We start from the raw sequence: 17826 nt of genomic DNA, 5'->3' as shown, positions 1-17826 counted from the left end.
CAGTATGAGTTAGGAGTTCTTTAACTCATATCGAGTTTAATATGGATTATTTTAGACGATGATGTCACATCAAGGCGCATGACTATCAGAAATCCTAGAACTGAATACAACCATCCTTTCCCTGTCTTCTAGGACAGGAAGTTGAACAGAAGTTTGATTTTTTACTATTCTTTAGTTCCTCAGAAGTCTTTGGTTCCCTGTCTATTTTTTAAATGGGTTCCTGGCACATTTCTATGTTCCCTTCTTCCAAAAGAAAAATAATGAACTAGTTCTTCTTGCATGTGATTTTTTGTGGGGGATATCAGGGCCTTCACTGAAAATAAAACCAAACAAAACCTCCCCATCTCTGCAAAAGGCAAAGATGTCCCCTGATCTGCAGCAGGCATTGGTACAACCTACCCATTCGAGGGTTCCCTAACTCATGGCACCTTGTTGGTCCTGGTCATAAAACAGCTCCAGCTCTCAGGAGGGATTATTTCAGGCAATCTAACTACACAGAATGCCCTGAATTTTTTCCACCAACTTAGAAATGTGCAATCCTCAGTTAAGCCAAAAGTGAAAGCAAAGAGAGTTAAATATTAGCCGGGACACATGGCTTGGGAATTGACCTTTGTCCAAATATAAACTGCACAGTGCAGCAACTTCCCTGTGTGTGCAGATACCCGACCCTTGGAGAGGGAAGGAGCAGAAGGAGACAGGACTCATGTCAGGACTGACCAGGATGTGAAGGAGCGGAGGGCAGGAAGGCAGGAAGGCAAGGTAACAGGAGCCAGGAGCAGCTCCTGTGAGCTCACAGGAGCGTTGGGTCACTTCTCTGTCAATATCACTCACTCTGCCACCAGCTCCATGGATATAATATTTGGCAGGAATAAGAAAGAACAGCTGGAGCCTGTGAGGGCCAATGTGACAGGTGAGCATCTTATATAAGCTACTGGCTCCTCTATGCTTAGATGGGTGTCTTTTTTCCTTATTGAAAAGTCTGGAAAACAGTAATAGGGACAAAATGATCCATAACCTAGATACATTCTCTGTGATGATTTAGGTGCGCTTTACACATCAGAACTCAGTTTCCAAGGAGAGTAGTTTTCACCATTTCCAGGAGTGTTGGCAAGGCTCCAGTGGCCACACGCAATGGGATTCTTCCTCAAAATACAGTTCATTCCAAATGCTTGGTGTTTTGCAAATGTCTGCATCCTAAATTAACTTCATCACGCCAGGAGAAGTGTGTGTGAGCACCGCTCATGCCATGCATGCGTGGAGAGCATTGCAGAGGCTGATGTGGTCGTTCCCAGGCACTCACAGGTGTGATTTCAGCATGCTGACACCTGCGGAGCCAATAGGGCTCCTCTTAGGCAGCAGGGGCTTGGTGTCTCCGCTTCTTCCTCAGTTATTTCACTTGTTGTCTCCTGTCTGGGTTGCCACTTTCCTGGGACCATCCATCTAGATTCTGAAGAACCATCCCTGGTTCTCAGATCTTGGGTTTTCAGTTCTGAAAACAGTGCCTGGGGCAGCTCCAGACACATGGCACTTTTGTCTGTCTATAGCTGGGCTGTGGACATTATCTATGAGGAGAGGATGATGAATGTCTGTGGCGAGAAAAGGCAGGTGGAACTTTTTAACCAAGGATTCACCTTAGAAGGTTTTTTTTTGCTGGGGAGAAGGGATAGTTTTTCCATGTAGTTTTCCTGATTACCAAGATAATAGTCACCCCATAAGTCCGTGTGTGCGTGTATGTATATTATGTACAATATTTGTAAGTACAAATTAGAGGGAACCAAAGAGCTGTATTTCCATCTCTTAAGCGCTATTAATACTTGAGTCTATTTCCCTTAAGTTTTTATAAAAGATAGATATAAATATTTTATATTGAGAAATATAAATAGGTATAAATATTATATTTGAAAATGTAAATCTTTTTGCAACAAACACATTTATGCTTACTATTAATTTATTTATAAGAAGAGAGCCTATGACGCCAACCCTTTGCGCTCTGGGATACCAGAACTTTTGGCCAGGCTGTCTTCCTTCTCTTTCCACTTCAAGCACAATGACTATGTGGAAATCTTTGGACTTCTTAGAAAATAAAAATCCTAGAACCTGAGCAGCTGAATGGACCCCAAAGATCCTCCAGAGCAGTCATTCCAAAAAGAGGGTCCTGTGACCTGCAGTGTCATGGTCACCTGGGCACTGAGTGGCAACATGAATTCTTTGCACCTCCCCACCAAAGCCCCCAGTTCAGACAGTGGGGTGGAGCTGGTTATACAGGTCTTCACAAGTCGTCTGGTGCTCCCAAGTGCAAATCCCTCTGTAGCTCAAGCCTCCTAACTTGACAGAGTGAAACTGAGGCATGAGAGCGGAAGTGACTTGCTCAAGTGACTTGTGCAGGTACCCAGCAGAGGCTAGTCTCTGACCCAGCCTTGAGCCCTGGTCAAGCACAATCAGTTTGCCATCTTCCATGGGCAGACAGCTAACTAGATCTTGTGCTGTTGTTGATGTGTCTGTCCAGGGTGGTCAGGCCGAGGCTCTGGCTTCATCCTAGCTGTGCATTAAAGCAGAAAGCAGCCATAAGGGAGCTTGGGTGGGACACAGCAGTTTTCCTCTGTTAGAACAGCACTCAAGTCAGATGAAACTTTTACATTTCAAAAAGTAAAAATAAACATAAAATTAGCTGTAATAGTATATATTTATATTGAATGATATATTTTATTTAATACAATATACCCCAAATTATCAGTTCAACATTAAATTAATATAAAAACTTGCAAATTCAATGCTAGGAATCTCTCTGTATAGCCACCCTTAACTCAACTAGCAAAAATGCTTTGTCTTTCTAAAAAAAAAAAAAAAAAAAAAAAAACTTGCAAATGAGATGTTTTACTTTCAAGCTATGTCTTTTTTTTCTTACAGCACATCTCAATTCAGTTCAAGCTAGCATCACATCTCCTCTCTGCTCTCGGCCCACCCTGGGGAGGTTTTGTTCCACACAGTACCATTTGCTGGGCCTGTAGCATTACCTTTATTGCAGTGTATTTTGGGGGGGAGTGGTGTTAGGGTTTGAACTCGGGGCCTCATGCTTGCTAGGCAGGCACTCTACCACTTGAGCCACTTTGCCAACCCCGTATTGTGTTGAGTATTTTCGAGATAGGGTCTCGTAAATTATTTGCCTGGGGTGGCCTCAAACGGCAATCCTCCTGATCTCTGCCTTCCAAGTAGCCAGGATCACAGGCATGTTGCCGTGTATTTTTAGTGTCTGTTTTTCTGTCTCAATGGACAGTGAGAAACTTAAGAACAGGGACCACATTTCTTCTCTTCGGTATCTTCTGTGCTAGCAAAATGCCAGACTTCTTAGCACTTTCTGGAAAGGTCTGCATAGTAAATGAACAGAGGCATGAGCAGGGTTAGAGCTATATGACCTCAATTCCCTTCTGTTACCATTTTCTTGAGTCTTTTGGTTTGGCCATAGAAACTGGCAACTGAACACTCTTTTTTTAACAGGCAAGATTCCAAGATGGCTGCAGGGGACACTGCTTCGCAATGGGCCTGGGATGCACACAGTCGGGGAGAGCAAATACAACCATTGGTTTGATGGCCTGGCCTTACTTCACAGCTTCTCCATCAGAGATGGTGAGACCATGATGAGTTTGCTGCTGTAACAAGTATGACCACAAATTTCATGGCCTAAGACAACCCAGATTTATCCTCTTTTGATTCTGAAGGCCGGAAGTCAGAAATGGGCCTCACTGGGCTAACGTCAAGGTGTTGGTGGGGTTGCATTTCCTTCTGAAGGTCTCAGAGGAGAATCTTTTCCTGTATCTATCTTCTAGAAGCTGCCTGTTCTCCTTCACTTGTGGCTCCATTTCTGTCTTCAAAGCCAATAGCATAGCATGTTTCTCTCTCTCTTCTCTCTCTCTCTCTCTCTCTCTCTCTCTCTCTTCCTCTCTCCATTGTCACAACCCCTTCTCTGACTCTGACTCTCCTACCTCTCTCTTATAAGGACTTTTATAATAACATCAGGCCACCCAGATAATCCAGGATAGTCTCCTTCTCAAAATCTTTAGCCAAATCACACCTCTGAAGTCCCTTATGCTATGTCAGGTGGTTGATTCACAGGTTCCAGGGACTAGGACGTGGACATCTTGGGCAGGGCCTCATCCAACCCACCACAAACACAACCTCTCTGGAAAGGTGGCCACGGTTCTTTCTCAGTTCATCTGACAAAAGAATCTGAATTCTTAGTGAGACAGCACGAGCACATGGGCGATTACAGGCTGTGGACTCGGATATGCATGGATCAAATAGGAAGAGTCTAGAGCTGAAAAGAGCAAAACTGAACACAGTGCCCACCAGGCAGGGAGGAGCCAGGCCCCTGGTACCCAGTGGGCAGGGACGAGCCGGGCACTCAGCACCAAATGGAATTCGCCTCCCTGAGTGGAAACTGAGATGCCTGGGTGTCAGGCAGAGTGAGGAAGTACCACAGATAAGGCAGAATTTTGAGCTCAAGTATCTGCCTTTAAAGGGCACAGTAAATTCTTTCTTTTGGGCCCTCAAACTGGTTTATGTCACTCTGTGTCTCAAATGAGACAGATTGGTAAAGAAGTCCAGGTTGGGTCAAGGTCACAGAGAGGGCAAATCTGTGTCCAAGTGCTGCAGGCTTGGTGAGATTCTCTCTTAGTCCCTGCCTTTCAGAACAGGTGAGCTGTGGTCCCTCAACCTCAGTTTCCTCATCATCATTTCCTTGACAGCTGTCATAATAGTTAGAAGTTGTCATAGTCAGAAATGATAACGAGACCGTCTAGGAAGTGCCTGATCCTTGTAGGTGCTGAGATTAAAGTCACCCATCACCAAATTTAGGTTTGAATCCCAGTTCCCCTATCCTACCTAATATGCACTCAAACTGTGTGACCTTAGCCAAGTTACTGACCCTCTCTGTGTCTCTGTCTCCCCATCTGTGGAGAGATCAGTAGCATAATCCATGGGTTTGCAGATGGGTTTAAATGAATGAATATTTGTGAAGATCTCTGTACAGTGTCTGGCACATAGCACAAGCTCAGTAAGAGCTGGCCACTGTCACATCACTACAGAGTGATGGCATCCCCAAGCCTTTTATAAACAGAAGTTCCCAATAATTTGGGGTAAAATAAATGCTCTTCTAGATGAGGCTCAGGAAAGGCAAAGGACCAGTGGCTTCCTTTCCGCGGGGCCTGGTGCTCTTGACTGGCAGGTCCCCCGTGGTCTATTTCCGGGGCTCATGCTGACTCTGCATAGGTGCTCCTCTTGTGCTGTCTTATAAAGAGGAACACATAATTGAGGGAAGTTGAGTGAATTCTCCAAAATCATTGAGCTGTGGCGGGGATTTGAACCTGAGCCATCCTGAGGTAAAGTACGCAACTCTCCCACTGCCCTGGCCCAGAACACGCCAACACCAGAAATTACAGGAGCTTAAGGGGCTCCATTATATGCCTGGACCTAGAGGCACCCCCACACATCAGGGGACACAGTCATCAGGGGACAACTGAGCTAGATCATTGTCCTCAGGTCCATAATATGCCTGAGCAGGCTAAATGCACATGAGGAAACTCATTCCACCCTGTCTAGACTTTCTAAAAGGGTCCAGTAACTGTTCAAACTAAAAATTCACTGCACAAGGTGAGCAGCTTAGGTTGGTGGAGTGGCTCAAGTGGTAGAGTGCCTGTCTACCAACCTCTGAGTTCAAACCCCAGTACCCTCCCCCCGCAAAAAAAAAGAGCAGCCTGAAAGAATTCATTTTAACTAAAAAGAAGAGTGTGACAATGACACCCAACTCCTTGTCCTTCCTTCTTTCCCCTGCCCTGGGCAGGGAGGGGTCTGCAGTACACACCTGCTCTGCACAGCTCAGCACATGTGGGAGGCCCCAGAGTGCGGGACCCTGGTGAAATTTCTGTATCTTCATCACTGGGCAAGGCACCTGGCCCAGGGGCACTTGGAAAGTCTTCATGGAGCCAAGATGGTAGGACAAGGTAGACATTGCTTTGGTTTGAAAGAGGTGATGCTTTCCCAACCAAACTCTCCAATATTTGCTGCAGAGGAAGTTTGCTGAAAACATCCTAAGGTTTTCTCACCCAGCTACTTCACTCTCTTGATGAAGATACTACTGTCTACTGATGAAGGTCTGGGGCCCAGAGAGACCAAGTAACTTACCCAAATGCACACAGCTAAGAAGTGGTGGAAGTCAGATTTAAATGCAGTGCTGTCCAAAATCAGAATCCCAAGTCCTAACCATTGTACAGTTCTGCTCTGTTTTTCCTGTCAGTCTCTCTCCATCTCTTCTCCCAAATCCTCTCAATGCTGCCAGATTGCCAACACGGGCATGGCACAGCCAGACCTCTCCTCTCCTCTAGAACTCTCAGTGGTTCCCCATTGTCTAACGGTGGGAATATAAACCAAAGATACTAAGTTCCACTGTGCCTAGTGTAGACGAGGGCATGCACAGGAAATCAGACTCTGATTTGCAGACACACATACACAGCAGCATTTCTCAAAAAGTGGTTTCTAAGCCTCCATCAGAATCCCAGAGGATCCTCACAGGGCTGTGAACACTGATGCCCAGTATCACCCAGGGCAGAACATCGATGTTTCCAGAACAATTCCCAACCACGCCTGAGCTCCCTAAGGCCAGAGAGCCCCTCTGCAGTGTATCCCAAGCCCAACTGTCCAGGCCCCAGGACCCAATGAATCAGCAGTGCCTCAGTGTTCTGTAATGTTTAAAAAGTGTCGGGCAATCCCAGAACTCAGGAGTCTGAGGCAGGAGAACTGCAAATTCAAAGCCAGCCTGGGCTACATCCATGACCCTGTCTTAAAGAAAAAAAAATCCTTCCTCCCGGGTACCTCCAGTGTGCACCCAGCATGGAGAATTTTCACTTTATGCCAAACCAGGAAGAAAAGATTTTGAGGCAAGAAATCAAAAAGATTGAAAAAATGGCTTGTAGCCTTCAGCAGAGACCAGAAATTAATACTTTAAATAGTAATAATAATAATAACGAAGATTGCAGTGGAACGGGGGAAGCTGGGTGCCGGGTATATACCAACACTCCTTTCTCTAAATCTAAATAAGGGGAAAGTCGTCCCACCAGGATTTGAGTATTGGGAAGTGTGTTTGTGTGTGCGTGTGCCTCTTCTGCTTCCCAAAATATCAAACTTGACCCAGTTCTTGCAGCCCCTGGGTGGGAGCACGTCTGTTTACAATGTCTCTTCAGAAGGAATGTGGCTAATTGGGGACTCCAGAGAGCTGGGGTGGGGAATGCTCAGTGGCTTCTTCTCTAATCTCAACCCCACAGTCCAGTGTCAGCTGTGAGCGATTCCAGAGACACATCTTCCGGGGCCCCCAGCACCCCAGGCTTCTGCAGCCGTGTGTTTATAGGAGACAGGAGGCCTGGGCTTCGAGTTTACATTTCAAGTAAAAAGAATCCAGTCTTTCAGGCCAAGCCCCCATGGGGCCCAATTGTGAATTGTGGGTGGTGACTCCTAGAGAGAGTGACCTGAGAAGGACAGGCTGGCCCTAGAGTGGACTGAGAACCCGTGTGTGTGGGCTCAGGGACTCCAGGCAAGCTTCCTGTCCCCAGGACTCCTGCACCATCATTTCAGCAGCCTCATGTGCTTGGGTACAGCCAGATGCCTCCTCTAAACTGCCCACCCTAGGAGGGGAGGACTCTGTGATCCCCAGCTTCGAGCTGAGGAAACTGAGGCTCGCTGAAATGAAGAGACCTGCCTGTAAGTACAGCTAGGACGGAGTCTTGACCCCCATCTGCAGCGTCTCAGCTCTGTAGGGCGCCTGCCTTCGGCACCTACTACGTGCTGGGGGCCTTACCAGCCTTAAAATGGCATGCAGCTCTGTAAGGAATGAATCCTGATCTTCTCTTCACAGCAGCAGGGACCAAGGCTTGCGCCTGACCAAGGTCAAGCACACGACTGGCACGTGTCACACGCAGCCCTTGGGGAGGGATCGTAACTGCTCTGCTTATTATTGAGTCCCCACTTCGTGGACCCCTCAAGGTGTTTAATAAATCCTGTTTGGAAGCAGGAGCTCAGAGCCTGGTCAACCCCACGGTGCTCTGCCACTTGAGCCATGCCCCCAAGCCAGTTTTGTCCAGGGTTGATCTCAGATTGTGATCCTCCTACCTACATAGCTGTGACCACAGGCACGAGCCACCACACCCAGTGTATTGACTGAGATGAAGTCTCACTAACTTTTTGCCTAGACTGGCCTTGAACCACAATCCTCTTGATCTCTACCTCCCAAGTAGCTGGGATTACAGGTGTGAGACACCATGCATGCCTGGCCAATGGAAGCACATTTCTAAAGGTATTATTTTAGTAGCAAGGATCAGATGGTATAGTCAAACAGACTCTGTTGCTGTGTCCAGTCTTGATTAAGAGATGCGGCTTTTGAATTGATGATTGCTCACTAGCTGTGTGACTTAAGACAAGACACCAGCCTCTGTGCCTCAGTTTTCTTAGTTGAGAAATGGATCTGCAGGGCCACAAGTATCCGAGTCCTTTGCACTTCATTTGGTAAGAAATTCGAAGCCTTTAAGTATTGTCTAGACCTTGTTTTATTTTGCTGTTAACCAGCAGTGTACATTATGTTAATATTTTTGTCTTCAGACCATGTTTCTAGTCGGAGTGTTCTTCCTGCTTTCAGTGCTTTATCAGTACCATGCAGTGTTCAGCACACCTAGTGCTCAATGGCGTTAGCTCCGAGGGCCAGCCTCCTTTTCTAAAAATATACACAGGAAGGAACTGAGTGAGAATTTCTTGGGAATGTGTCTTCTCCAACTCCATCGTTGTAGCAGTCAGTGTACAATGGGTGTTTCTGGAATCAATTCTGTTTACTAAATGAAATGTCACTATGTCCTGAGCTCTGCATCCCCCCCACTTCCTCTCTAAAGTTTTAAATTGCCCAGCAAATGAAGTTCAAAGGCCTGGCGCCAGTGCAGCCTAGTAATCCAGTACCCCTGCATCCTAACCCACCCCAGCCTCCTCTGGTTCCCACTGCTCTGCATTCTCCCACCGCCAGGCCATTGTTTCCAGACTTCCTGGGAGGGTGAACTGGACCCCTGCCCCGTCTCCTACCCCAGCTTCCCAATCTATTTGCAGTGGAATTCTACCCATTCTTTAAGGGATAGTTCAAGTGTCACCTCCACCAGGGAGCCTCTCCTGACTCCACCCCCTGCTGGGAAGGATTCTGTCTCTTTCCCTCCCATTTCTCCCTTTTCTCCCTGGGAAGAACCTGTTACTCTACATGGTAAAAGAGACTTTGCAAGTGTGATTAGGTTAAGACTCTTGAGATGGGGAGAACACCCTGGGTTATCCAGTGGACCGAATGGAATCACAGCAGTCTTTAGTAGAGGGAGGTAGAAGAGCCCAAGTCACAGGAGTTTTGATGACAGAAGCAGAAGTCAGAGAGATGCAGTCACAAGCCAAGGAGTGTGAGCAGCTCTAGAAGCTAAAAGCACAAGGAATGGATTCCCCTCAGAGCCTCCAGCAGGAACTAACTCCACCAACACCTTGACTTTAGCACTAGAACAGCCATTTCAGATGGTATCTTCCCAAACTGTAAGAAAACAAGTGTCTTGTTTTAAACCACGAAGATTCTGGCAACTTATTAGAGCAGCCATAGGAAACCAATATACTCTAGAACCATCTGGTGTATTGTCAGGTTGATCATGATGCTTGTATTGGATGAGTTAGAGCTGCTCCAGGGTGTGGCTGAATTAGGTAACGGGCACAGTTCTGACCCTCATTTGGAATACAGGGTTGACAGTTGGGTCATCTGGTTGTCGTAGATATCAAGTGAAGGTGAGGGTGCCCAGCACTGAAGGGGGCCAGAGGGAACATGCAGCCTTCCAGGTCAGTCCTCCAGGTGTGCCCCTTCCCTGGTGGGATGCAAACATGGTGGAAGGGATTGCCATTGGCCAGGCAATGCCAGGCCAGATGACTATTTCTAAGCCTCAGTTAACTCACATGGAAACAGAGCTCAGTCAGGCCTATCTACCGTGCCGTATTGCCGTGAGTCTCAAGGGAGAGGATGTGTGTGAGATCATGCTTCAAATGCTTGCTGTATCAGGCGCTCGCATCCTGGTGAGCTAACCCACCTCTGATCCCAGGAAAACCCTTAGAATGGCTGACAGTGATTTTAAAACTCTGGAAAAGTGCCAGCCAGAGACGAACCTGCCTTTTCTCTTTCAGGTGAGGTCTATTATAGGAGCAAATACCTCAGGAGTGACACCTACAATGCCAACATTGAAGCGAACAGGATCGTGGTGTCAGAGTTTGGAACGATGGCCTACCCGGACCCCTGCAAAAACATCTTTGCCAAGTAACTGCCCACACTGAATCTGACTGAGTCTTGGGCACTTTGACATCCTCGATGTCAAACAGCCACCTTAGCTCCTGTGGCCATTGTCTTCGGTGTGGATAAAAACTCTGACAGGCCTGTGACCATAGACAACATGTGATTCTCAATCGCTGATAGTGGCAGACGTTAAGAGTATTTGGCAAATTAATAGACACTTCCTCATGGTGGTGGAGGAGGAGTTTGCAATTATCCATTGAAATGACAAATGTACATTCCCTCTGGTCCAGAGATATACTCGTTCATGTCAGAAATAACAAATGTACAAAGTGATCCCCAGCTGTGTCATTTGTCATAACAAGAAACTGAAATGGTCACCAACAGAGGAGTGATCAAATAAATAAGAGTAAAACTGAACAAGAAAATGTCATGCTGAAAAAGCGAGGCAGCCCTTGCTTAGCAAGTGTGAGGCCCTGCAATCAATCCTCAGTACTGCAAAATAATAAAAGTAAAAAACTAAGAAAAGTAAATAAAAGGAATTAGGATGCTCTCTGGGTGCTGTATGGAAAGACATTTTGTTAAGTGAAAAAGGAAAACTCTACCCAGCGCCCCAAAAAAGAAGTAAAAAACCCAAAGAACACATAACATGCTGTAGTCAGTGTTTAAAAAACAGGAAGAAATATACTTTTGCTTGTCCAGGCATTAAGAAATCTTCACACATAGGTAAGGGAGGTGGAAACTGACAAATGATGACAAGGTGTGCTCATTTTAAGTCATCTGGATTATGACACGCATACATATCACATGGTCAGCAATTAAATGCTTGGCCGGATATCAGGCCTGTTGTCAGTATCTTCTTTTTTCCCTTATTTTTTCCCTACTACTGGGGTTGAACTTAGGGTTAGGCCAATTGAGCCATTACCCCAGCTCTTTTTTGTTTGTTTGTTTTCAGATAAAGGCCTCCCGATTTTTGCCCAGGGCCAACCTCAGATCGAGACTCTACCTATGCCTCCTGCATAACTGGGATCACAGGCATGGGCCACCACACCCAGCTTTTTTGTCGAAATGGAGTCTCCCTAACATTTTCCCTGGGCTGGCCTTGAACCACCGAAATCTCTGTCTCCAGAGTAGCTGATATATATGCCTGGCATAGTGTTTCTTTTCTGATCCTCTTCAGATCTGGGAGGAGGTATGAAAGGGTTCAGGGTATACTGGCCAAAGATAAAAGATTGCTTCTTTTCCAGAGCTGACATCGTCTCTCCCTGGCACAGGGCAAACACTGAACCTGCATTCGCAGGAAGGGCGGAGCCAGGAAAGGAAAAGGAAAGAATTTAAAACTGCAATCTGCAGAGTATCCTTGCAGTTACACCTTCTGCCAGTAGGGGGAGCACTACTCACTACCTGGATTCAGTATTTGGCAATTGCACCAATAAACCCCTTCCGTTTCCTTTCTTCCTGCTTTGAGTTTGCCTTCTGATCAAACGAACATGAGTTCTTAATACTAATTTGTTTTCCTTTTTAAAAAACAACTAATTCCCTGGACAAATATAAGATAACCTTTATGGACTCACATTCCCATCAAAGCAGGGATTAGCTGTTTTGCTTGGCTTTGGGGCTGTTATGGGTGTGTGTATGATATCTGTAGAGCTATTGGAAATACTTGGAACAACCCACCGGCTCTCTCTGGCTCTGGTAGTGAAGACCTTTGGGTTTTTAGAGTCATGAGGGATGTATTGGCAGTTATGTTTTCCCTGTGTCTCAATTCTCTGCTGACTGCACATGATGGTATCTTTGGGGAGCCTGATATGAGTCCTCCAGATTGAGAACCTGGTCCTTTATCTCCTGAGGTTGAAGTGATATGTTTTAAATGCTAGGAAACAAAGCCATCTAGGGCAGAGCTTGCAACTGGATGGAGAGTCATTGACCCTGACTTGTTTTTCTCCTAGAGCTTTCTCCTACTTGTCCCACACCATCCCTGACTTCACAGACAACTGCCTCATCAACATCATGAAGTGTGGAGAAGACTTCTATGCAACCACAGAGACCAATTATATCCGGAAAATCAACCCACAGACCCTGGAGACCCTGGAAAAGGTATTGCAAACCTCCAGTCAGCATCCATTCCTGACCCAAGAAAGGAACCCACGGGGAAGTCTAGTTGCCCACAAGATGCTCACTGGATAGGCTCCTTCTCTGATGGCATTCGATCCTTGGCTGCCCCTAGCTCCACACTTAGTACGAAATTCTAAGCTCCTTGTGGGCAGGATTGATTATTCTCATCTTGTGCCACACAACCATGCATAAACAGCGGTGGTCCCGAGGATTACATCATTTTGTAAAATTGTGTTAATGGTGCAGTTTGTGATCAGAAGATCCTGGTTCTTGTGCTCTGAAGGGAAAGATCCAAGCATACAGAGCACATGCATGGGGTGAGGTAGGATAACCTTATTAAGAAAAGAGGAGTCACCTGTTCTTCCAGGTGAGGAAAGGAAAGAAGCAGCAGAGGACACAGTGGGTGCAGGTGGAGTCAGCCGGCAGAGAGCGTGCTTTTCTTTTTCAGGTGCCTTTAAAACCTATGCTACCCCATGGGAGGGCAGGCTCAGGAGGTTCCCACCCAATAATGAGCAAGTGGGGAGGGGCACAGGCGGTTCCCAGCCAGGTGAGGGTGGTCTGGCCCATCCCCAGGCAACCTTCATGAGCCCCAAACTTTTCCTACTTCTAGCCTACCTCAAACTCCCCCTGAGAGACAATATTCCACAAAAAAAAAAAAATCTTTTTTGGGGACGTTGCTGAAGGGGGACAATCTATCTTCAGTATCTGCTTCAAGCTGACAAGGGACAGCAGACCCAACTTATAAAGGGAAATTGTCTCTCCTGTTTCTTTCCCTTGGGGCTCATTTGGACACAGGTGTCTGAATTATTGTCTGGCATCATTAAGGTTGCTCATGGAGCTCTCATTCGTTTGTAAACCCGGATAGCCTTGTTGCCTCATGATTTGGGTCTTAAAGGCTTTTATTGTGGAAGAGATAATCTGATTTAGAAGGCATGACCTGACCATTTCACACTGATAGGAGCATCAGAAGGGAGTCCTGCCAGTTGTGGCAGGAAGGACAAAGTAATTTTGAAAAGTGACAGGTAGTTTTATGTTTCTTTACCTATAGGTGTTTATACCTGTAGCTATTTTTAACTCTTAGATGGCCCTGTAATTTGGACTGTAGTTAAAGACTGGCTACATTAGGGGCCAGGTGTACCAGGAACCAGGTGTTAAACCAATTAGAGAGTAAACATCAATGAGTCAGTTCTGTACAGAAAGAAAGCTCACAATGTCCCTAAGCAGAAGTCAGACACCATTGAAAGTTACATTGCCTTTGTTTAAATAGAAGGCCTTGGCCAAAGACATGCCTTTTGCTGAAAGCCCAAAAGACTTAAATATTAGAGCACGTGCATAAGAGCCCCTTTTTAAAATAACTGCCTCCATCTGGATTTGGTGAAGTTCCCTCATTTGTGCAGTCCTTTTGAACTGTCTTGGGTGGCTGACCACTCAGGGGTTACATCCTCTTAAACTGTTTCTCTAAACAGTCAACTCTGAAGATTTTGCCAATTTGACAGTTCTGGTCCCTCGGTGCAGAAGTGCTCCCCTGGAAAGTCCAGAAAGTCAGATTGTGTCCCACGTAGGAGGGAGATTTGAATAGATCAGAGGTCGGTGCCAATTCGACCTTTTTGGCCAAATTAAGCAACAAAGAGATTTTTTTTTTTTAAAAAGTGGCTCTTAGGCTGGGCTTGATGAATCTAATTGCTTGTCCCATAGGGAATGTGTAGGTAACAGTTACACAGTTTTACAAGGAAAATATGAAACTACACCAATACTTAAGAATGTCTATCCTGGTTGATAGATAAGCACTTGTCAGAGTCACTTTTATGGACTTGCCTTTGAGTGTCCTTGAAGGATCAGGATTGTAATAACAAAACTCAAAGTAACCATGGTTAACTGCAATTTAAACCTTGAATTTTGGTTAGGTAAAGTAACAAGTTGGTGATTGTAGTACTGTCAATACAGTGCAGACAGTTAAAAACCCTAAATTTTTCAATGGTTAAGGGAAGGCAGTGTTAATAATTTCAAGTAGCCCCTGTTTTGATATTCAATTATATATTATATATACAATAGTGTTTATTTAGTCAATGTCAGATAAACCAATGTTCATCTGATGAACAGACATCAGGTAAACCAATGTTTAGCTGACAAACAGATGTCAGACCTAAATGCTAGAACTTTTAGCATTTGTCATAAAGAGCAGAAATGTCAAAGACCTTATTAGAAGGTACCTTAGATAAAAGAACTATAGCTGCTTACATGTATACACTTTTAACTCTATAAATGATTTTATGACATTTAGATACATGTATAAGACACTAGGAGTATTAGAACCATTTAAGGAATTTTTACTTGGTTTAAACTTAGTTTCTTAGTGTTATTGTAAAAATACCTTAGGTTTCTGTGTCTGGCATGAGATGAATTTAAGCAGGATGTAAAGAATAGTAAATGATCTTAAATGGACTATGAAAAGAACTAGGCATCTTATTTTGGTTAAGCAGGATCAAAGCATGTCCCAACACTTAAGGACACATCCAAGGGAATATGTTGGGTTTCCCTATGCTGGCTGGTGGAAAGAAGGAGAAGGAAAGGAGAGGGGGAGAATCCATTCACCCCTCCACCCCTGCACAAGGGCTCCTGAATGGAATTTCCTGTGCTGGCTGGTGACTGAGAGAGAGGAAAGGGGAGGTGGACAGTTGCCTTTTGGAGAGAGAAAAATGACAACTTTCTAGATTCTCAAAGTGTCCTTCCTGAACCTTCTGAAAGCCTCAGCACAGGTCCCTTCAACCTGTTAGCATCACACCTCTGTTTAGCAAGTGAATGGCAGGGTACCCTGGTTTCTGAGTCAACTGTTCTCCTAAGGGCCACCTCATCCACCCCAGCACAAGGATGTTGATGGGATGTTGATCCTGAATGTTGACCCAGCTATTAAAACACCAGAGCTATTATGACCAGTACAGAATCCAAATTGTAGCAAAGTAAGCCTGGCTGGTAGAAACCCATTGCTTGTGGTCAGTTTTCATATCTGAAATGGGAGAACATGTATAATTTTTTAATAATAAGCCAATTAAGATTAATGTCTCAAATAATTAGATACAGAAACAAGATAAGGGGTTAAGCATATTTACCATACCTGGAGGGTGAGTTTTTGTTTGGTTTGGGTAAAATTTTGTATTCATCTACAGCACCCAAAAGATCTTGATTGGTATTTTGATAAAACAGAGACTCATTTTTAAATACATATTGGTTCCTTAAATTTTAACCTTAGAAAACTTTTAGTCAAATTTTAAATTATAAACTTTTAAGTTTTAAGACCTTAATTCGTATATTGAAATAAACTTTGTAAAAACCTGAATTTAGATAACACTTTTTTAAATAAATAGTGCTCTTAGTAACCTTGTAACTTAAAAGACTTAGGAAGAAAATTAAATTAAACCATCTTTTAATAATTGCATTTTATGAGGACACATGGGTATTAAACCTAATTATAAAAGAGAAATGTAAATTACACTCATGGTAGAATAAAACAGATTGAGATTACTGTTTATAAAATTTTCTTTAGTCCTAAGGCAGAGAATAATTAGGCCTGATTGGGGTTAGAACTTTAGATAACCTTTGAGACAGTTGTGCACATTAACTTTAGAAAAGTAGCTTAAGAACCATCCTAAAGACACCTAAACACACACAGACACATAGATGTTGCAAGCTAGACATGCCAAAGAATATAAACGTGCGTAATGTTTTCAGGAAAGTAAAAGTTAAGTGGCCACAACTGATAGGCGACAAAGACATACAGAAAATACACACAAGGACACACAAAACAATCACATGAAGAGTGCACTCTTAAACCATTTCTTTGTCATTATTTTTAGATTAGTCAGCTAGATTCCTAAGTAGTTTACAACCAATCTTTAACATAAGTTCTCTTATGTTAAAATTTATGTTATGAGTGCAGTAAAAACATGTACGAAAATCATATTAATCTAGGGAATTTTAACCACAAGGTAGTTATCATTTTCCTAGACTAAGGCAAGATGGCATCACCCATGAGTTTCCTATCCCTAGGGAGTGTCAGGATGGCTCTGGACATGGCAGCTCCTTTATGGTGGCACTTCCTGTGACCATAGGGTCTCGCCAAAGGGTCTCTCAAATGGAACACAAAGACATGGTACATGTACAGGCTCAAAACAGCAGTCTGTTATAGGAATAAAGACATCTCCCCCGAGAGACAGGTGTCCATGAGTTAGGCGTGCTAATGAAAAGACCAGATTAAATCGAAGCAAGCTGAGGTGGGATTTAAAAGCTTTTGTTAGTGTCCAGTTTACTACAGGTGTTTATAATTAGATCCTGGATTTTCTTATAAATGGGGTTTGTTATTACCTAGAAAGCCAAAAATTCAAACCCTGTAGAAGCCAGCCAATTACAGAGCTACAGTTTGGAAAGGACCTTAAACAAGTTTAGAATTTGGCATACTACTTTGAGCTATGGAGAAGAAAATTTTATTAATTTTAAAACAAAATGATTGTTAAGAATAAAACCTCTAATTAAATTGTCTATTTAAAATGTTCACATATAAAAACCCATTTTCTTTAACCTCTTGACTGTAAGCCTAATTTTATCAGCAGAGAAAGTTAAGGTGAGAATGTTTTTAAAGACTTATTGTATATAGCATTTTAGAATAATAATTATGATGGACAGCATTAATTAGCACTATATTTTGGTGTAAAAAGATAACATTGTATTAATAAATTTTTCTTTTTATTTTTGCTTTTACTCTAGAGTAGCTGAATTTTAAATAACTTACAATGTTTTTATTATAGATATACTTTATGGGTGACCAACGTTAAATCCTTAAATGGAACTGTTCCTAATTTTAGAAAACATGATTTAAAGAGTTTAAATGTGTTTAACATTTAAGGACAGCAATAATTAACACCACAGCTACACAGATGCAACCTATATGTTAACTCAGATTTTATCTTTGAATGGAATTGAGAATTTTTGGCTAAGATAGACAGGTAGGCAGGTAAGAGAGTGGGTCAGAGAAAGAAGACAGAGAAAGTTGCAGATAGGGAGAAGGCAGTTTGGTTAGGCATGGGACCTTGGTCACTAGAAGTGGTACCTCATCCACCTTGTCCCTGATGTCCTGAGCTCCCCTGGCTTCCCCACCAGCAGTGGAGCTGCCCTGACTTTGCATTTCCTCTCTCAGCCAGCTCAGGCAGTGGGAGCCTCTCAGCTGGAGGCTGCTGGACAGAGGCTGCCAGCCCATGCAGGGCCCAAGCATGCGTGCAGGTTGCTCTGTGGCTGGCTAGGCAGGGCTTCCAGCCCACGCTGAGAAGCGGGGCAGGGTCTGTGCAGCAGGTAGATCCAAGGGGAGGGACTGGAGGGTCGCACTCTACAGCCAC

The 17826-nt window shown here is 44.2% G+C and overlaps 1 protein-coding gene across 2 annotated transcripts in view; it reads left to right on the top strand.

The window, feature by feature from the left end:
• The first annotated feature begins 640 nt into the window (after positions 1 to 640).
• The window catches only part of Bco1 (beta-carotene oxygenase 1), a 39323-nt gene continuing 22137 nt past the window's right edge, over positions 641 to 17826 (top strand). The window contains exons 1-4 of one of the 2 annotated variants that reach the window (XM_020179748.2): positions 641 to 910; positions 3496 to 3624; positions 10225 to 10354; positions 12277 to 12424. In XM_020179748.2, the coding sequence (XP_020035337.1) occupies positions 847 to 910; positions 3496 to 3624; positions 10225 to 10354; positions 12277 to 12424 (471 nt within the window). In that variant the 5' untranslated portion in view covers positions 641 to 846. The remainder of the gene's footprint in view (positions 911 to 3495; positions 3625 to 10224; positions 10355 to 12276; positions 12425 to 17826) is intronic. The other variant, XM_074055590.1, reaches the window with a different exon arrangement.

This window comes from Castor canadensis, chromosome 15 (genome assembly GCF_047511655.1).
Source record: "Castor canadensis chromosome 15, mCasCan1.hap1v2, whole genome shotgun sequence".
Taxonomy (NCBI): Eukaryota; Metazoa; Chordata; class Mammalia; order Rodentia; family Castoridae; genus Castor; species Castor canadensis.
The sequence above is the reverse complement of the archived record's forward strand: the minus strand, read 5'-3'. Positions and strand labels throughout refer to the sequence as shown.